The sequence below is a fragment of the Sycon ciliatum genome, chromosome 1 (genome assembly GCF_964019385.1).
Source record: "Sycon ciliatum chromosome 1, ocSycCili1.1, whole genome shotgun sequence".
NCBI classification, from domain to species: Eukaryota; Metazoa; Porifera; class Calcarea; order Leucosolenida; family Sycettidae; genus Sycon; species Sycon ciliatum.
This window is the reverse complement of record NC_088643.1, coordinates 37,220,370-37,240,414: the sequence shown is the minus strand read 5'-3', so window position 1 is coordinate 37,240,414 and position 20,045 is coordinate 37,220,370. Positions and strand designations below refer to the sequence as shown.

General features: G+C 46.7%; 2 protein-coding genes across 2 annotated transcripts in view; both read left to right on the top strand.

The window, feature by feature from the left end:
- Positions 1-7,927, top strand: part of LOC135824135 (uncharacterized) — a 29,019-nt gene extending 21,092 nt beyond the window's left edge. The window contains exons 9-14 of the mRNA XM_065336917.1: positions 69-187; positions 1,840-1,913; positions 2,992-3,044; positions 4,505-4,690; positions 5,042-5,180; positions 6,782-7,927. Coding sequence (XP_065192989.1) covers positions 69-187; positions 1,840-1,913; positions 2,992-3,044; positions 4,505-4,690; positions 5,042-5,180; positions 6,782-7,764 — 1,554 coding nt within the window. The 3' untranslated portion in view covers positions 7,765-7,927. The remainder of the gene's footprint in view (positions 1-68; positions 188-1,839; positions 1,914-2,991; positions 3,045-4,504; positions 4,691-5,041; positions 5,181-6,781) is intronic.
- Positions 7,928-8,695: 768 nt separating this feature from the next.
- On the top strand, positions 8,696-19,499 carry LOC135824212 (tyrosine aminotransferase-like). Its single transcript, XM_065336947.1, has 12 exons — positions 8,696-9,035; positions 11,717-11,821; positions 12,770-12,837; positions 13,073-13,231; positions 14,457-14,595; positions 15,588-15,640; positions 16,067-16,149; positions 16,531-16,597; positions 16,752-16,880; positions 17,029-17,112; positions 17,957-18,055; positions 18,482-19,499. Exons 1-12 carry the CDS (start codon positions 8,873-8,875, stop codon positions 18,611-18,613), a joined length of 1,281 nt encoding a protein of 426 aa, XP_065193019.1. The 5' UTR covers positions 8,696-8,872; the 3' UTR covers positions 18,614-19,499.
- Positions 19,500-20,045: the final 546 nt, after the last annotated feature.

Here is a 20,045-nt window from a genome sequence, read left to right as displayed (position 1 = left end):
CTCGCTCTGACTTGCTCTGACCTGTTTTCACCTGTTTTCACCTGCTTTTGAAACCCTTCACTACATAGGTTGCCAAAGGTGGCACAGGTGGTTCAGTGTTCACGGAGCCACCGTGGAAGGGCACACTGGGTCAGAGGCAGTCACTGCGCTTGGAGCTGAAGATGTTGGCAGACGTTGGACTGGTTGGGTAAGGCGTGTTGCTATTAGTCAGGTGGTTCTGTTCTACATGACAGGAGCGCAACGTGAATGGTTTGGAGTACTGGTGTTCTTGGGCTTCATGTATTGCAAAGAAGAAATCACGTTCCGAATATGGTATTTATCATCCTGCTGCTGAATTTAGTGATACACACCATATCCTTCTTTGCATACGCCACAATGTAGAAATCTGGACCCCAACCCTGAGAAGCCATAGACTCTATAAATTAAAACCCGCCTGGGTTTTCTTACGTGACTTTTCTTGCGCTTTCTCCACATTTCACATGAAGCGGAACCTCACTACTGTCCTTGTCGACTGTGTAGTGTGTGCAGCACTCTGTAGCTGTACGTAGTCTACAGAACGTTGTGCCAGTTGCCAGGAAAGTACTGAATGCAGTACAGAGTGTGGAGCTACACTCATACATGTACCTCGTTTATCTGGGCGGTTCGGGACCCGACACTGCCCATAACACGGGCATAACTTTGAAATAACCGCAACTCTGCACCACATACCGTATTTTTCCGGTTGTAAGTCGACCTTTTACGACTAAAAATAGAAGGAAAAAGAGTGGGGGTCGACTTACAACCGGGATTCGACTTATAACCGGGAACTATCAGTATCTTGCAAAACGTGACCTGCACTGCATGCAGGAGAGCACCATGTGTACACATTTTTGCCAGTTTATTGGCCTTTTTAAAGGATTGGGAAGTTATAATCTCCAATAAGGAATGTTTACATGATTTGTTCAGTTGATGTGTTAGTAGCAGGGAGTGGTTAGTAGTGCTTCGTTGGGTGAAAACTTTAAAACGCAGAATTGAGACCTCCGGATATGGGGGTCGACCTATAACCGGGGTCGACTTACAACCGGTAAAATACGGTACGTTTTTGATGGGGAAAGGCCAGGGATTTGGCATACATGTATGACATTACTAAGTCCAAAAAAGTGACACAAAAGAGTACAGTAGTAATATTTGCTCTAAAACTCGCCGAAAGGGTGCCAGGTAAATTGAAGTGCCCGTAAGTTGGGTGTCCGGAGACTTGACGTATGAGTGTATTCATAGTGCCTACAAGCAATCACCACACGACTGATACAAGTAGTAAACCCCAGAGAGCCATCATCATGATGATACTGGTGATACTTTCCAGCAGCAGCAGTATTTTGGATGAGCTATTGAGTGTATGGTTTTGTGGTAGTAGGGGTGAAACAATTATACCGAATACTCGAATACTCGCTCGGTTTTTCAGAAATATTCGTACTCGGAATAAATCAGAGTACTCGTTCCTACGTGGTACATGCATTTACCACAGAAATCTGCAGTTTCAGAGCAGCCAATCGGCAGATATTGATGTGCAGACTGTGTGGTGAACATTTGTTCAAGAGTAGAGAGAGCCCAAATGACCCAGCAACCAATATACCAGAGAAAAATGGCTGCCATTCGGTTCAATCAGGGGTGTATCATGTGATTTTAAGGCCCTCGGTGTGCAATTTTTAGGAGATGAAGAATACTCGAATACTCGAATATTCGATCGGAGAAAATCAGAGTACTCGAACTCGGGATCTCAATGCCAACTTTCACCCCTATGTGGTAGTATGCTCACCTTTATGCAACAATATCATCTGGTGTGTTGTGTTTGACCTACAGCTTTCCCAATGCTGGAAAGAGTACGCTACTCTCACGAATGTCGCGCTCTGAGCCAAAGATTGCCTCGTATCCGTGTAAGTAGTATCAGGCACTTTGATGCTTGCCTCGTGCAGCACAGAAAGTGCACCCGTGCTCAGATTTCAATTGTCAGCATGTTTAAGCCGTTAACAACGTGTGCATTGATCATGTACATCTCTTAACTAACCTGAAATACGGAAAGGCATGACGGGAATTCCCAATGCTTAGTGCAATACAGGTCAGACCTCGCTATAACGACCCTCACTGTGACATAAAGTCATAAACTTCACTATACATGTACGAAATGCAAATGTCCCTGCCGAAACTGCTTCTCTTCCTCGCGATAACATTATCTGCTACTAGTATAGCGTAATTTTCGCTATAACACACCGTTCCGCAGTGTTTGCTTGGTCCCATGCGCACAAAGACCTCAGCATAACACGAAACGTCATACAGCCGAGTGTCTTTCCGGCCCTACTCACTTTCTTTTCTTGAAATTTCTGCTCACGGCTGCATACCATTGCTTGCATTCAACGCACATACTGGCATTCATGCGTTCTTCCAATACTACAGTCGTGTGGACTCGGTACATACTGTGTGCTTCGAAGTAGTGCTTTCAAAAGTAGACACACTGGAACATCCACGCACTTCCCGAGTTGATCAGAGTGGATCTTTAGTGCTACAGTTGTTATCAGTAAGCAAATAGCGTCATTTTGATGTGCATGTTGCATGTTGGTGCGCCCAACCCACTATAACATAAACCTCGCTATAAGATAACAATTTCCACACTGCAGAGATTACGTCCTAGCGAGGTTTGACCTGTAGTGCTGTAGTGCACCGTCAGTGCTACCTGCCACTGTCTTCTCTTACATACTGAAAATGTGTTTTGTAAATTGGGTGGTCCAAACAAACTCCAGACTCATGCGGTTTATCAGCAAGTTGCTGTCTTGCGCAGTCTTGTTTGTGTTGTGCCCATGCTCTTGTGTTCGGGTCAATGTTGCCATTCTAATAATGGAAAAAGCGGTTTGAAAGGTATTGGATTTCGGCTGTAAGGTCTAGTCTGTGTTCTGCCTTACCCTCACCCGGCATACTTGTCTGCTGCTGCTGCTGTTGTTATTGTGTGATGCTGTTCAGTCACGACCATTCGTCCTCAGATTGGTATTGTCAATTATCTTGCTGGAGAGCGGGTAAGATGGTGTGACACAACAGTACAGTCCTGTACCCTCTGCATGCACTTCCCATCCTACATGTACCCTCTGCATGCACTTCCCATCCTACATGTACCCTCTGCATGCACTTCCCATCCTACATGTACCCTCTGCATGCACTGCTTATCCTAATAATAATGATAGTAATATCTAAACTTTTCTGTCAACTGAGCAAGAAGTATGTACAATTTTCAGGGTATTAGAATCCGTACATGTCTGTTCATTTTTTCACTTTTTTCACTTCTAAGTGCTTTAGTTGACACTGATGTGTAGGTTTTGCGACAGTTCACAGAATCCAATTTCACCGTGTGACGTTTCACAGATTCCCAACTCACAGAATGACACTTCACAGAGTGCCAGTCTCACAGAATGCACTATTCACCGACACCCAATTCAACGAAACCCCATTTCACAGACTGACTTATTCACAGACAGCCCATTTCGCCGAGAATGGACAAAAGTGGGAAAATGAGCATTCGAGCATTCGTACATTGGAACGCTCTGCCCAAATGGGCAACGGCGGACACCACTGTTCCCGATTGCGCTGTGGAACGTACACGACCGCACTCTGATGGGAGAGGACTGCACAAACAACGCCCAAGAAGGATGGCATCGTCGGTTTGCATCGATAGTCACCTGCCACCATCCGACTATTTGAAAGGTTATCGAGTGTTTGAAAATGGAACAGGCCACCACGGAACGAGAGCTTGAGCGGCTTGTGGCAGGAAACTCTGGTCCTAAGCGGAAGAAGAGATATCAGCAATGTGATGAACGGCTGAGGGCTCTGCTACAGTCCGTCGAGCAGCGACCACCAAGAGAGTTCCTCCGTGGAGTAGCACATAATTTTGGCGTTCAATGTTGTGTATAGTAAATGACCATGTCACACGTGCATACTCTCATATTCTTCATATTTTGCTTTCTTTCGAAACAATGCATTTTTGAGTGCATGCCTGATCAAATTCGGTGAAATGGGCTGTCGATGAAAACAGTGCTCTGTGAACTGTCTTTCGGTGAATTGGGTATCCTGTGAAATGGGCTGTCTGTCAAAAAGGTAGTCTGTGAAATGTCATTCAGTGAACTGTTGTTCTGTGAATTGGGTTTCTGTGAACTGTCGGGACACCGTAATATATAGACGATGCATATAATGACTGTAAAGTGTGTAGCTGGTGCAGCTAGTCTGATTGCCAGTTTCACGACGACAACTTTCCTGCTGAGAACAAGACTGGGATTCCTTGAATAATCCAGTGAACGGTTTTTTGTTTGTTTGAAATGTTAATCCTTGCTGTGAGTGCGCACATTGCCCTATTTATTGTGGTAATTCCTTTAATCTCATGAACACTTCATTTTACACGTGTTGCACATGTGTGTGTGCGCGTGCATGCGTGTGTGTGTGCGTGTGCGTGCGTTTCCTCTCGTACTTGACCACATTGCTCATGCAGGTAAGCATGGCCGATCTACCGGGTTTGATCGAAGGCGCTCACATGAACATCGGTCTCGGTCACCGGTTCCTGCGTCACTTGGAGCGCTGCAAGGTCCTACTGTACATGGTGGATATCAATGGCTTCCAATTGTCACTCCATGATGAGATGCGATCGCCTCTTGAAAACATTGAGATTCTTGCGGAGGTGAGTAACACTGCACTTTGGTAGCTGAGGGATGAATGGACGTGAGGTCCTGAGTTTTTTTTGCTTTTCTTCTGTACATCACATTCGGGGGCTCTAGGTTCGGAAGGACAATCTTGACCTAGGCAGATGCTGAGTTTCTCATCTAACAGAATTGATACTACGGTTTCCTTGCTGGAAAAGAAGGCTGGACTCCAGTTTAATCTGTGTTCATTTTACTTCATTGAAATAATGTGCAAAGTGCCTAGAATCACTACCATCATGATTGTGATGTATGCTACGATTGCTTGAAGCTGTACCTGGTGCAACTCACTGCATTTTATTGTTGTTCTCTTGGTGTATTGTGCACTGCAGGAGCTGGAAATGTACAAGGAAGGTCTAAGTCAGCGTCCCGCCATCCTGTGCATTACCAAGATGGACACCCCCGGCGCCGTAGAGAAGTGCCGGGAACTGATGGTGCACCTCAAGAATTACATGGTGGATGGTGCTACTAGTACGTCTCTCGCTTTTACTGTATACATGATTATGTGTGTGTGTGTGTGTGTGTGTGTGTGTGTGTGTGTGTGTGTGTGTGTGTGTGTGTGTGTGTGTGTGTGTGTGTGTGTGTGTGTGTGTGTGTGTGTGTGTGTGTGTGTGTGTGTGTGTGTGTGTGTGTGTGTGTGTGTGTGTGTGTGTGTGTGTGTGTGTGTGTGTGTGTGTGTGTGTGTGTGTGTGTGTGTGTGTGTGTGTGTGTGTGTGTGTGTGTGTGTGTGTGTGTGTGTGTGTGTGTGTGTGTGTGTGTGTGTGTGTGTGTGTGTGTGTGTGTGTGTGTGTGTGTGTGTGTGTGTGTGTGTGTGTGTGTGTGTGTGTGTGTGTGTGTGTGTGTGTGTGTGTGTGTGTGTGTGTGTGTGTGTGTGTGTGTGTGTGTGTGCGTGTGTGTGTGTGTGCTTGCGTGCGTTTGTGTGCATGGATGCATGTGTGCATGGATGCCTGTGTACAAAAGTGCTAGCCAGTATTATCAGCATCGGCATGGTCAGACCCTCCAAAGTCACCACTAACAAGCAATGTGCCCTGTCAACGTTGCAATCTCCGCTGTGCCCATCTCAACAGTTGTGTGTTACGGCTTGCATACCAAGGCATGAAACGTCACGAATGTAGACGTGGCTCTGTGGTTGTGTGATTATGGCAACATGTCCATAGCCACTTCAGTTGTGGAATCGTTTTACATTGAGAATAGTGTCAATCATACGCTCCCAAGAACGTGCGCTCTGGATACCCTTTCTACGGGGTCTGCTGACGGCGAAAACTCACATCACATGGTTTAGTGTTCCCATTGTACGTGCCCAGCCCGTTTTTAGCGAGTGGTGGAGAAGTAATAATAGCTCTCTCCCTCTGACAAAAACCCACTCCGCTTATACGAGTCATCAGCAGATCATAGGAGATATTTGAACTGCGCACACGCTGCCTGTACAAATCGTACTTGGAACATGTGATGTGAGTTTTCGCCAGAGTTGCATAATCTTGGTGTCACTACATTTCTTGTGTAGATGTATGTGGTATATGACTCACTTTTTTCCATTACTCAAAATGCAAAACCTAGTGGGCAAGTTACGAGCATATGTGTATTTTTTCTGCACCTTGTCCTCGCCCACTTACTGAGGTGTGGTGAGCCCATAAGTAGGATCATTTCAAAGTCCACCTGAAGTTTGGGGATTTCAGGGGGTGTTGGCCGTTGGGCGGTTCAATAGCCAATTGAGTTATCTTTCTAAGATCCCTTTTGAGTCTCTCTTCCCTCCACCGGGGAGACCCACTGTATCGATTTTGGCAGTGAGCAAGTACAAGTCTGTCTACCTGTCTGTATGTATGACTCTCTGGTATTCCGATTGAGGCATTGAGTCTTGCTCCTCTTGTGTGGCTTGATTATCCGCAGTTTTTTTAAGTGTTAATGAATCTTCTAGCTGGATCTGTGCTAGTATATTATCATATGGATAATCAAGATTCTGCTCAATGTCTATCTGTCTGTTTTTCTGCCCGCCTGCCTCCTACTGCTGTCTGTCTGTCTGTCTGTCTACCTGTCTGTCTGTCTACCTGTCTGTCTGTCTGTACTTTGTGTAGTTCCTGATCTGGATGCATACAAAAACTTTGTAGAAGAAACACCCATCCACGAAGGGGAGAGGATGAAGTTCTTGCCTGAGGAAGATCATATCCTTCAAGCACCTCTCCTGACAGCTGAGGGTCAGTTAGAAGAAAAGCCAATGGTGGACATTGATGCAGGTGAAGTGCTGGCTCACCTCGGTGAGAGCTCGGCACCGATTTCTGAAGATGGTGCCATCCATGTGTCTGACTTCCCTGTCCCAGCGCATGAGATGACCGGTTACCACGCTGGTAACCCGCTGCTGAAAGACGAGGTGTCTGCCGAAGCAAGGCGCATTATCGATGCACCCATCTCACCGGAGAATGTCTCCCGTTCAACTGTGCTGGAGCAGCAGCGGCGCTCTATGTCGGTTGGGAAGATCGAGGCTGCTCGGGATGTGCGTGAGCGAGCGCAGCGCCAGCGTGAGCAGCTGCGTGGCTTGGCCATGGGCTTCGAGTACGAGAAGTCCCCGCTAGACCAGGCAGACGAGAGAACTTTTAGGAACGTTAGTGCCCAGGATCTAGATGTCAGTCCTGAAGGGTATACTCCTCTGCAAGATGAGAGCATCGCGGAAAAGGAACAAGTAGATGATGGCGCAATCGATGGCAGGATGGACGAGGAGGAAACATCGTTAATGTCGCTCGGTGAAAGTGCACTTGCCACCAGTGCATCTTCACGTCAACGCAAGGCTGCCACTAATAGCCTGGCAGTGCGGCGACCAAAGCCCACCATCAGATTTCAACAGGTCATTCCAATCTCTTGCCGGCGAGAGTTACAGGGTCTCGACTTCCTCTATCTCACCATGCGTGGCGTCGTCAAGGCTTCCAAGCAAATGAGCGGTGAGCGTGTCAACTTCACTCAGCAGCTGGTCCGTTCTGAATCACCGGAGTTGCATGGTGAAGAGCTGGAGGAGGCACAGCGGTTCACACAGATGGCGCAGCGGGCCGAGGATGCCCAAAAGTAACATTGAACTTGCTTTTACTGGACATTTATTTTCTTTCTCTGCCTTCCTTCCTTCACCCAAGACTCCACTATGATCTTGTATTTGTGACTTTAACATACCAACTTGATGTTGAGATTCAACTGATCGGTACATTTGTGCAGCCCGTCTGCATCAGTCATCATGATACAGGAGCCTTGCAGAGCTAGTGGTGTGTGTGTGTGTGTGTGTGTGTGTGTGTGTGTGCGTGCGTGCGTGCGTGTGTGATGATTGGACCACCTCACCACCACTGTCTGCGCTGGCTTGGGCATATTGCATGTGTGAGCCTGGAGTGGATGCCTCAGCAAGTTCTCTTCAGAGAATTACAGCTTACCTGTAACTGGTACATGATTGTGCACTACAGCCACACTGGCCCACAGGTAGGCTACAGGCAGGTTACATCATACATGTACCGCTATGTAGATATTGAATGCACACTTAAAAATAGCATAGATCCTTGGCTTGGAAAGCCACACGAACAGGAATGCTATCATTCTATCAATCAACCAATACAATGCACGGTGGACTCTGGACAAAATTATTGATAGTCGATTGAAAAATAAATACCAGTACCAGACGTCTACGGCCAGTCTACACTGGATGCCCTTTGATATCGACTCCAGCATGATCAGGCATGAGGGCAAATCCTGTGAAGAGCCACTTTCTTTTCATGTATCAGTGATCTGGTGATGTTCACAGGGCAGCAGCTGGCTGGCATTGGAATGCAGTCGATCCTGGTAAATCTACGTCGGGTTCATACACAGTCAGTACCGCGTACCGGTAGATCTACCTGGCCTCGTAGATTCTACGATCGTAGACCCTCTCTCTCTGGTCTACTAGCTCAGAGCATGCATGCAGCGCAACAACTCAGAAAGCACACGTGCGCAGCACAGGTATTAGTATTAGTACTACAAAGAAGTGACTTCACTGACTTGAACCACTTGACTTCTTTGTGAAAGATTTTCAGACGTAGCGTTTTGGCCAACCACCTGGACGATCCTACGAGGCTATCCAGCTATCCTTGATGTGTTGGAGCGACCAAAGATCTTGTTTTTTGGTCGAAGGTTAGGCCGTAGTGTATTTAACTGTAGCCATGGCGGAAAAATCTTGCAACGGGTTGACTTCAGCCGATGGTGGCGCTTGGGTTGTTGACATTTCCACCGAGGCCAAACTAACCATCAATCCCATTAGAGCTATCGTGGACGCGCTGAAAGTCGAGCCGAATCCCGACAAAGAAGTCATTCGTCTCTCCATTGGTAGGTCGTATACTTGTGCGCGACAATTTATCGCAGAGAACCTTTCTTGTGCATGAAATCCAAGAAAGAGCACGTTGTGATGTTTCCAATCATTGACTCATGAAAGACCGATAAGATTCCTTCTTTTTTTTGCGGATGAGAGAAGAGCAGTTTTCGTTCCAGTCTTGAACCGCGAGCAGATTTTGGATTTTAATATCAGGGTGCGAAAAGCAATCAGGGAGAAGACAATTATTATTATTTTAGTTATGGGGTTTGTGTATGCATGTGGTCTTGGGTGTAGCAGAAGCCAATATTCTGATTATCCCTCTCGATTTCTAACCATCCATGTCACGTGAAAATATGAAAAATAGATTTATAGACCTTCAGTTACAGTTGAGTACCTGTTGTCAGTCGTTCTGGTACTAGCATTCGTAAGTGACTTGTTCCTCATGTTTTATAGGCAGGTTTGAGCGGAGATCGTGATAACAGGACGGGTGATAATGCGCTCAGCAGTTCTCTGGTAGTGGTACTGCGACACACACACACACACACACACACACACACACACACACACACACACCATGTACCACACACACACACACACGTGCCACACACACACACACACACACACACACACACACCATGTACCACACACCATGTACCACACACCATGTACCACACACACACACACACACACACACACACACACACACACACACACACACACACACACACACACACACACACACACACACACACACACACACACACACACACACACACACACACACACACACACACACACAGTAGTCATGTGACTATTTACTGGTCTGAAATATGGATGTTGGAGAGTACGAGTGGTTTTGTATTTGTTGGCAAGAAAACCGTCCATTCTACTTTTTGCTCAGAATCATAGTCATAGGAGACTGAGGACAAGAAAAACGTGTAACCAGGTTCAAATGTAACAAGCCACGGTGTGCATCGGGCAATGTTCATCATTATGACTTTATGATTGTGTGTGGATCACAGTGAGAAACACACCTCAAACAATACACAATGTCGTTTTTAGGAGATCCTGGCAAAGTGGGTAATACAAAAACTAACTAAAACTGTTCCTGTACTCGACCTCCGGCTCCTGTGACAAGTGTTCCTGCACGTGTGACTTGTGGAGTATTGTTACCTGTACCAGTAGTTGAAAACTCCTCTCCTGACCGTAATATCCCTTGCATGCCTTTCCTATTTCATGGCTCTGTCAGAATTTGGTTTGTCTTTGTACTGACGATAGGAATGCATGTCATCAATCTCTGGGTAGTGGAAATGCCCTCAGTCCCTCACATACTGACCAGGATGTGACAGGTGGATTTACTACTTCGGAGTACATCATGGCTATCTGCATTTATACTCTGCACCAAACTATAGTCCAATGCAGCATAGAGTAATACCTTAGCAAGTCATGATTGCAGGATTGCACATGACCTAGTTGACCTAATTGACCTAGTTGGCAGGCCTGTGTCATGCTGTGTCATGGGTGACCTGTCATCCCTGGGTCCCTGCCCTGGACTTGCCTTGTCATTTGAAGTTCCAGTAAAGAAAGCGTCCTGGAATCGTGGTTTGACCGTATTGTCCAATGGTCTTGCCAGTCTCGTCATCGAAACGTTTATCACCGGTGCACCTACCTCAGTACAGACTACAGTACCTGTCAGGGACAGTGTCAGTGTGTTGCCCTCCCCTAACCTAAGGCCTAACCTACCCCACACTGCTGGCTGCACTGCTAGTTCTGCTTGCCACTCTGCAGTTACTTGTGCAAGACATGTTACTTGTGCAAGACCTGTTACTTGTGCAAGACCTGTTACTTGTGCAAGACCTGTTACTTGTGCAAGACCTGTAACTAACAATATGCAAGATCTGTAACCGTACACTGACTGACAGTACAGTACTCAGTAGCATACATGTACGTGATGTAGTAGCTAGTTGGTGCTTGATTATCACTGCTCACTGACAATGACACTGGGTGTTACCATCAAAGTCAGTGCACTGAGTGGATCACACTAAAGCGGGTGGGTTGAGTAATGACTTTTAACTAGTGCCCAGATAATTACACATTTCACCCTGAGGGCTTTATTCCGGTACAAATACATGGAGTGTGTGTGTAATGATGGTGTGCTTGCTTGTACATGTACACAAATTGAACAGTTTGTCAGTTTAGTGGTGAGATGAGCTGCAAGAGTAGGAGGTGTTAGTCACCACCTTACTTTATTTAACGTCCCTATGCACTATGTCCCTATGCACTATGTCCCTATGCACTATGTCCCTATGCACTATGTCCCTATGCACTATGTCCCTATGCACTATGTACAGTGTACAGTGCAGATATGCCCTTGTATGCCACCGTCTTGCCCATTTTACCTGTGGGCACTGCGTTTTGTTTTTCTCCTGTCCGTTGTTGTTTCTGTATGCGAAAAACCAGCGGTTCTGCAAAATCTAAGGTGTGTGTGTGTGTGTGTGTGTGTGTGTGTTTAGGGTTTTCAAGGGGTATCGGCTGTTGGGCGGTTCAATAGCCAATTGAGTCCTTTTTTCCAAGATTCCTTCGGAATTTCTTTCCCCTCTCCCTGGAAGACCCACGTAGCCAGTTTCTGGCAGTGAGCAAGTGCAAAGTGTGTGTTTGTGCTTGTGCGTGCTTGTGTTTGTATTTGTGTGTGCAGGTGACCCAACTGCATATGGCAATCTACCGCCGTCCAAGCTTGTATCCAGTGCTGTCGCGGAAGAAGTTGAGAATGGCCAAAGCAATGGCTACTGCTTGTCTTTCGGTATGCACATCACATTACTCTGATCTTAGCTGTGTGGCATGTATGTGCTCATAAACTGTTACTTGTGCTGCTGCTGCTCCGTCGTGCGGGACATGTTATGAGGCGCAGTGGAGTCAGACCTCTTTAATTCGGCAGCATGCGTTTGGCTGATTTCTACTGGAGTATGGAGGGTGTTGGATAAACGAGTACGCACACATAGCAGTGCAGTGTGTTAACAAGTGCGCACACATAGCAGTACAGTGTGTTAACAAGTACGCACACATAGCAGTACAGTGTGTTAACGAGTGCGCACACATAGCAGTACAGTGTGTTAACAAGTACGCACACATACCAGTGCAGTGTGTTAACAAGTACGCACACATACCAGTGCAGTGTGCATACTGCATAGCACATCATGTGTCTATTGTGTTCTTTCTATCAAAGAGGATGTTAGCCTCACAACTTGTACTTGTACCAGTCTATCAGTCTACCAGTCTACATGGTTCACAGTTGACAAGTTTGTAGCATATCTCAGGAAGCTGCATAGAACTCTCCAGTGTGAGCGCATACACTGTGTGTATACCAGATAGACAAGCTTGATGTACACACCTTTTGACCATTTGCTTAGGATAAGTCCAGCCGAGAAGCATTGCGAATAAATATGGTAAAATGACTGACAGTGATCATCTCTTTCTTGAAAACCCAATCCCATGCCGGAAATTGAGGGTGTGAATTCAAGAGTCTAACTGTAGCAACAGAGGTGTGTTGTTGCAGTGGGGTAAGTGAAATCTGGCCTCTTGAATCAAGTAGAGCCACACTGCCTGCTTAGCCCAGTGTTGGTAGTGCAAGGGCTGCACAGCTCCCCTTTTCTGCCACCAGTGTAGGTTTCCACCACTGGCTGATACCATGTAATTTTCCTCTGTATTCTGGCGTGTGTGTGTGTGCGTGTGTGTGCGTGTATGTGCACAGGCTCTAAAGCAGCTTGCTCTGCAGTAGCTGAGTACTACTCCACTCCTGAAGCTCCTCTGACCTGTTCAGTGAGTTCTAGTTGTTGATTCCCTCTCACTTGCGCGTAGTCTTTGATGTGCAGCTTTGAATGTGTCTGTTTCACCTCGTCCGTTGGCTTATGTTGATCCAGATATGCCATCTTTTCTAACTATCCAGAGACATGCCATCTTTTCCAACTATCCAGAGCTTTCACCATAATGAAGATTGTTCCCTTTGTTTGTTTTCACACATTTTGTTGTTGTACATGTACTTGTGTGCACACAGGATGTTGTGCTGGCGTCAGGGTGTTCCGGTGCTCTGAGCATGGCTATCAATGTGCTCACAAACCCCGGCGATAACATTCTAATCCCGTGCCCGGGCTTCTCACTCTATCGCTGCCTTGCCAGTGCGCGGCAGGTTGAGGCACGCTCGTATCGACTCATTGTAAGCTGGCATTTCTCTGTGCTATATCTCTGTGCTATATCAATACTGCAGATGCTTCACTGGATGCCTACCAGTACTGTATCACATGTCATTTTAGGTATTGTCAAATTTCGATATCAGGGACTTGCCAGGTGTCAGGTGTAATGTAGAATTAGGTGACCACCATTCCCTGCACCTACAGTGCACACTCCAGTGCTATTTAAAAAGTAGGTGTAATCTAAATTTAGGTGCCTGGTTTGTCCACCGAAATTACCGAAATTTTAAAAGTTACACCGAAAATAATGTGTTATACCGAGAGTATATAACCACCCAGAGTGTGCAACCCCTGATCCAGCTCTGCACAAGGTCTTGGTCGAGCGTGGATCTTCTGGTGTCATGCGTACGCTCCGCACAAGCGCAAGGCTGGTCTTGAGGCAGGGCGAAGTTGTTTTTGATCAGACAGTCCCCGCGACTCCCCGGGTCCCTCTCAGATCTGTACGGTATTATGACGCAGAGATCCGATTACGCTCAACCGAAACCCTATGCAGAGCTGGATCAGGCGTTGCACACTCTGGGGGGGGGGGGGGGGGGGGGGGAGTTATGCACTCTTAGGCCGTGATCGTTTGGTCGGATCCACTGGATCTGCAGTGATCGATTGGTCGAATCCAGATCCAGATCCTTCGGATTTGGATCCGAGCAACCCTGCCGCTGGAGCAGGGTTGACTGGGTCCATTGGATCCGAATGTGACCTTTGTGCGTACATGGCGGGTAAAACTCATTTTTGTACTCATTGCCGTACGTCTAGTCAACCTTTGTTGACTTTTCGTACGACGCGCCCGATCAGTACGACTTTGGCCCTTTTGGGTGACCTGTCAGCGCCATTTTTTACTTCGTCAACATGGCAACAACCAAGGTCCAAAACAAAGTGATCGGTTGATTCTGAAGGATCCGATGGATCTGAGATTTGGATCTGGATCAAGATGCGACCAAACGACCATAGCCTTGGTTATGCAGTACTGGTATTATGATGTACAGTGAAAGCATGCTTTGTGTGTTGTCTTGCTGTCGATGGGGATGCCGGTTTTTGAACTGCTCTTCGGAAAGACTTCATTCTGCTCACACGCACGCACATACACACACACACACACACACACACACGCGCGCGCGCGCGCGCGCGCACACACGCACACACATACACACACACGCTGACTGTTCCCGTTTCCATCCCCTGTGTTGTGTTCACTAGCCGGAGAAGAGCTGGGAAATTGATCTTGACAACATGGAAAGCCTCATTGACGAGAACACGAAGGCTATTGTCGTCAACAACCCGTCCAATCCATGTGGTTCGGTGTATACACTGCAACATCTGAAGGACATTGCTGCAGGTATATGTGCTGGTACTTAGCAGTGGGTTTCTTGTTTCATTTTCTGTCGTTTTGTATTGGAGCAACGATGTTTCGGACAAATATTTACGATCCTGAAAAGCACTACTTCTCACACATCCAATATTAAAAGACAACTGTCGCCAATATTTACCGGGCACACTCATACCTCGGTTATCCAGACTCCGAAGTTATGGGCACTACGGTCTACCATGCACCCATTCGCGTTTAAGTGGAAATATGACTACTCTGTTGTCACTTTTTGTGGAAATAGTGACGTCATACGCCATATCTGCGGCCTTTCCCCATCAAAATGTATGTGATTCAAAGTTAGGGGCAGTGCCCGGTCCCGTACCGCCCGGATAAACGAGGTACAAGTGTACCTGTTTTTTGAGGAAACAGTCGCCGTGGTCATTTCACCGGGTTTGTGCTTTTTTTTAATAAATTCGGTGATCTGGTGTCAGCCGAAACTCCTCCCTTCCTGTCGCAAGGTCCTATACGGATAGGTGCAAACTGCATACAGAATAAAAAAAAGCAAAAAACAGTGCTTTGTTTGCTTGTGCAGCCCAGCATTGTTTGTTCTTGGCGCATGCAGTGCCCAGTGCTATTTTATTCGTAGTAGACAGTTTCCCCTGGCCAGCACTGTATTGCTCCTCGTCTTGTAGCTGGCAATGTTTGTGTTTACATGTAATGTGAGGCATGCCTGCCAACCATCCCGATTTGGCCGAGACCCTCCCGGTATCGAGCAAGGTAGTAGGCACCCAAAAGTGCATTTGTCGCATGCCTCGCGGCTACACTTGTATACATTTTCATAGCTAGGTGTGTCATTGTCCCGATCTCTGGTTTGCAACGGTTGGCGGCAGGTATGTGTTAGTGTTGTGTCTGCACAATCTTGCACCTCTGCTACACGCAATTATGTGCTTGGACTTTGAAACTGCTGCTCTGGCAGTGACTGGATGGTACCTTGTTCTTTGTATCTCTGCTTCACTAAACAGTTGCGTACAGGAGACGTGTGCCTATCATCTCTGATGAAGTTTACGCTGGCATGGTATGTGACCACTGGCTACTTTCCTATTTTCTCTCTCTCTATCCATCTCTCTCTCTCTCTCTCTCTCTCTCTCACTCACTCACTCACTCACTCACTCTCTCTCTCTCTCTCTCTCTCTCTCTCTCTCAGCCTCTCTCGGCCTCTCTGTGCCAACTTTTGCAGCGACCCGTTATATCGCCCAACGATGACATTTTGTCTATGTTGTAGCTGGTGCTCTTTGCTGTGTCATTGGAACATCAATCACGACTTTACTATTCATAGCATGGCCTGGGTGAAGACTAGGGCAACACAGGTGGTCCGATGCTGATGCAGAAAAGCAGAAATATTACATGTTTAAAAATGGTGTGCCCTCTTCATGTGTGTGTCGGGTGATGAAACACATGACAAAAAGTGTTGTGTTTGCGTGTGCTGCTTGTTGTTATCCAGGCTTTCCATGGTACTAAGTTTCATTCAATGGCCCAGGTTGCGCCCAACCAACCCATCCTCACCTGTGGTGGGCTAGCTAAGAAGTGAGTATGACTGAAGTATGGATGTTTTCTCCCTTCGTTTCTCTGCGCCGTTCTATCCTGTTTGACTGTAGAGTTTGACGGGTGATCACCACTTTTTGCTTTCTGTTATGCTCAGGTATATTTGCTTTCCTGGTGTTTGTGCGTGTGTGCGTGTGTGCATGTGTGTGTGTGTGTGTGTATATACACACGTGTGCATGTGTGTGTGTGTGTATACACACGTGTGCATGTGTGTGTGTGTGTGTGTGTGTGACACTGTGTGCATGCGCGCGTGTGTGTGTGTGTGTGTGTGCCTGTTTGTATGTGTGTCTGCTTGATGCATTATCACTATCCCTGCATGTGATGTTCTATGCTGTGTCATCTTGTTGTCATTGTTGCTCTCAGATACTTGGTTCCTGGATGGCGTCTTGGCTGGGTATTTGTCCACGACCAGCACCATGTTCTAGATCTGGTATGTAGTATTGTATGCTGCTGCTGCATGCATTTGATATGGTCACTTTCATGCTTTGATCTCTGCTTTGGATGGCATAGTGTGAGAGCATGTGCACTGCTTGCTGACTAGCACCTGCCTCTCTGTTTTTGATGGGTCCTGTTCTGTGCTGTAGGTGCGGGAAGGCCTGAGGAAACTCAGCACCCAGATTCTGGGCCCGTGCTCACTAATCCAGGCCGCACTTCCTGCTATCATCCGTGAAACACCACAAGAGTTCTTTGACAACACCATTCGTCACTGTGAGGTCAGTCAAACTGCCCCATCAGCTCTGTGCTTGCGTGTTCGTGGGTGCATCTCTTACCATTAATAATAGACACTTGAATTCATGCCTCGCACTGACATGTGCTGATTTGTGCCGATTTGTGCTGCTGCTGCTGCTGTGTGCTGTCCAGGAGGCTGCGGGGATTGCATTCGGTCTTCTCTCTGAAGTTCCCTCTCTCACGCCCGTCATGCCCAGTGGAGCTATGTATATGATGGTAAGTTTGATTAGGTGATCTCACCATGAGTCCATTAGTTTGTGATTGGAAAAATGTGACTGGCTCTGCGTAATGCATCATTCTGTTCTATGGTTGCCCACTTACACTTTCAACCCTTTCTATACAGCATACAGTCACTTTCAACCCTTTCTATACGGCATACAGGCAACTTTGCGAATAATGACCCTCGATTAGGGATGAGAAAAGCGTTGTTATTTGCAAGTTGTCTGTCGTTGTGCTCAAGGCTGAAAGCATGTAGTGACTAGTCGAATGATCTGTAGGTCTGCACATTGTGTTGTTACCGTATGTCCGCACCGTTAAAGCCATGGAAGTATATTCAATTATAAAGCTAGTCTCAGTTATAAAGCCATGTGCTTCATAAATGAAATGACATTTGAAGTATGTTTCGTAAAAATAAATGAAGGAGGAAGTACTATACTAACAAACTTCCAGCCCAGCAGGAAGGGTGAACAAGTGGATTTAGATTGAAATTTCTGTGTAGGCTTTGACTTTTATGGCATGGCGTAGTGGGTGGGTCATTTTGCATCTAAAATAGCTAGGAAAGCAGGGGTGTTTCGAATATAAGGCCATGGCTTTAAAGGCGCTGACATACGGTATTCACAGCATATTGCTAGCAGCTACACCCAAGCTTGTTGTTCACTAGGTTGATTTGTATCTGTTGTAGAGACCGTATCCACTACTAACTTGTTCCTCAAGTGCATGCATGTGTAATACTGTGTATGTGCGTGCGCGTACTTTAATGGGTGTTTCTCATGCACCATTTTCTCCTCGCCGTTTCTTGTAATGTCGGTGTGCTCGTGTTCCTTTCTGTTCCTGGTGTCAGATTGGAATCAAGACCGACATGTTGGTTGATATTGACAATGACATACAGTTCACAGAGAAGCTGATGGCGGAGGAGTCTGTCTTTTGTCTGCCTGCTCAGGTAATGTCCTAAACTGGGCAATAGCTCATTGATTGATAGCTGACAAAGCATTTCATTGTGTTACGCGTATAAATGTCATGCATGGTTTGGTTAGTGCCATCGAGCTGTGCTCAGGCTAAGCATCAGGTTGTTGTGAATGTCTTCTCAGTTCTCTCCGTGTTAAAACCTAAAACGAATTCTGGTGGAGTGTGTGCACTTTGTCACTTGCCATCTTGGACACATTGTACATATCCTGCGAGAGCAAGCACCCAGCAGGGCTTCGCACATATCATCACTGCCAAATGTAGTCGTCCAGTTTTGCCAATCCAGGGATGTACCAGAGCTGCTCACTTGGGAGGGGGTACTCTTGGTCATGCTGTTGCTGCCATTGCAATTGTTTATACCATTTGCATTTGCATTGGTCTTTGAATTTGTGTCTCGTTACAGTGCTTCCAGTACCCTGACTTCTTCCGCATTGTCCTCTGTGTCCCTATGCCGATGATGAGTGTGGCGTGCAGTCGCATTAGTGAGTTCTGTCATCGTCACCAGCGACAAACAATCACCAATGGCACTCACTGAAGTAGAACGTCATCCTTGCATCCTCCCTCTTGCCGTCTTGGCTGGGTCAGTGAAGACTAAGTCTTACTGGTAGGATGCCAGCACAGTCATGAGTCATGTTTCTATGTCAGGCTGCTGGCCATGCTTGCAGCTTGTCTGGGCTTGAGGGCTTGTGGGCGTGCATGCTGTGTCTATGGGGCAGCAGTGGAGTGGATTGATTACCTTGCAAATTGCGTAGTGTTGTGATGATGCATTTACTACTGTATACTGTATTGTTGACTAACAGCAGCTATGCTTGGGTGGGATGCTCCTTGCTGCATGTATCAATGTGTTACAGACTAACAGCAGCTATGCTTGGGTGCCTTTATGTCTCGGTATATTCCACTTGGTTAACTCTGTACCTTTTAGGTATGCGTGCTGTGCTCTTGGCCATCACAACTGCTGGTCTAGTTCTTATAGTACTATCGCCAAAATCTATTGAGCGCGATGCGATGTTGACACCGCCTAGCCTAGAGAACACCATGCCTATTTCAGTAGCTGTCTTGCTCTTAGCAGTCTTCTGTCCCTTCTGGCCTACTGCATGTTCATCCTGTTGCTGCTAGTACTTCAGCTCATTTCCTTGAGAAATTATTAGGTGTTTGATTGCCTGTTCTATTGGCCATGTCTTGTCCACCTGTTGCTGGAACAACAGTAGAGCGTGAGTGTGTTTGTGTGCGTGTGTGAGTGTGTGCTTATATTTTAACAACGATCTGATATTTTCTTGTAGAATTCTTGCTGAATTAGATTGGACGCTTTCGGCTTTCTTTTTGAAGATTATTATTCTATTTCTGTAGACAGCCTTGTATCTCTATTAAAACTACATGTGCCCACCCTAAGGAAGGTGCATACAACCAGTAACTGAAATTCACATTCCCTGTTTGGTTTGTGTGGCTCGTGTGTGGGGCAACCTTAGCAGTTGTAGCTCACTGCACCTGGAGTCCCATAACCAACACAACGCTTAGGCTGGGTTCTGAGTTATCCACACTCGTACTGTATTGATAGCGACAGGAGTATGATGACGATGGTTTGGCGAAACAGGTCAAAATGATATGATTGACATGAGCGGCGATTTCACCGCTTTCCTCACCTGTACTTTGGCCAAGCTGGATTGGGAGCTGCCGTTCCTTGATGTTGCATATTCGTGCGCGTACAACAATTACATCACATCGTTCGCTGATTGGCTGTCTGCAATCTGCATGGTTACACGCTCACGTGACATAGGAGGCCGCTAGCGCTGCAAAAATAATTATAGTACAAAAATTATGATCCCCCCCCCCCCCCCCCCCCCCGCTGCGGGGCCCGGCCGGCCCCGGTGCCCCCCCCCCCCCAATCGCGCGCAGGGACAGGTCGACCCTGTAAGAGTTCATAACCCCCATGAACTCTTGCTACAATGTACTGTATAAGCAGAAATATT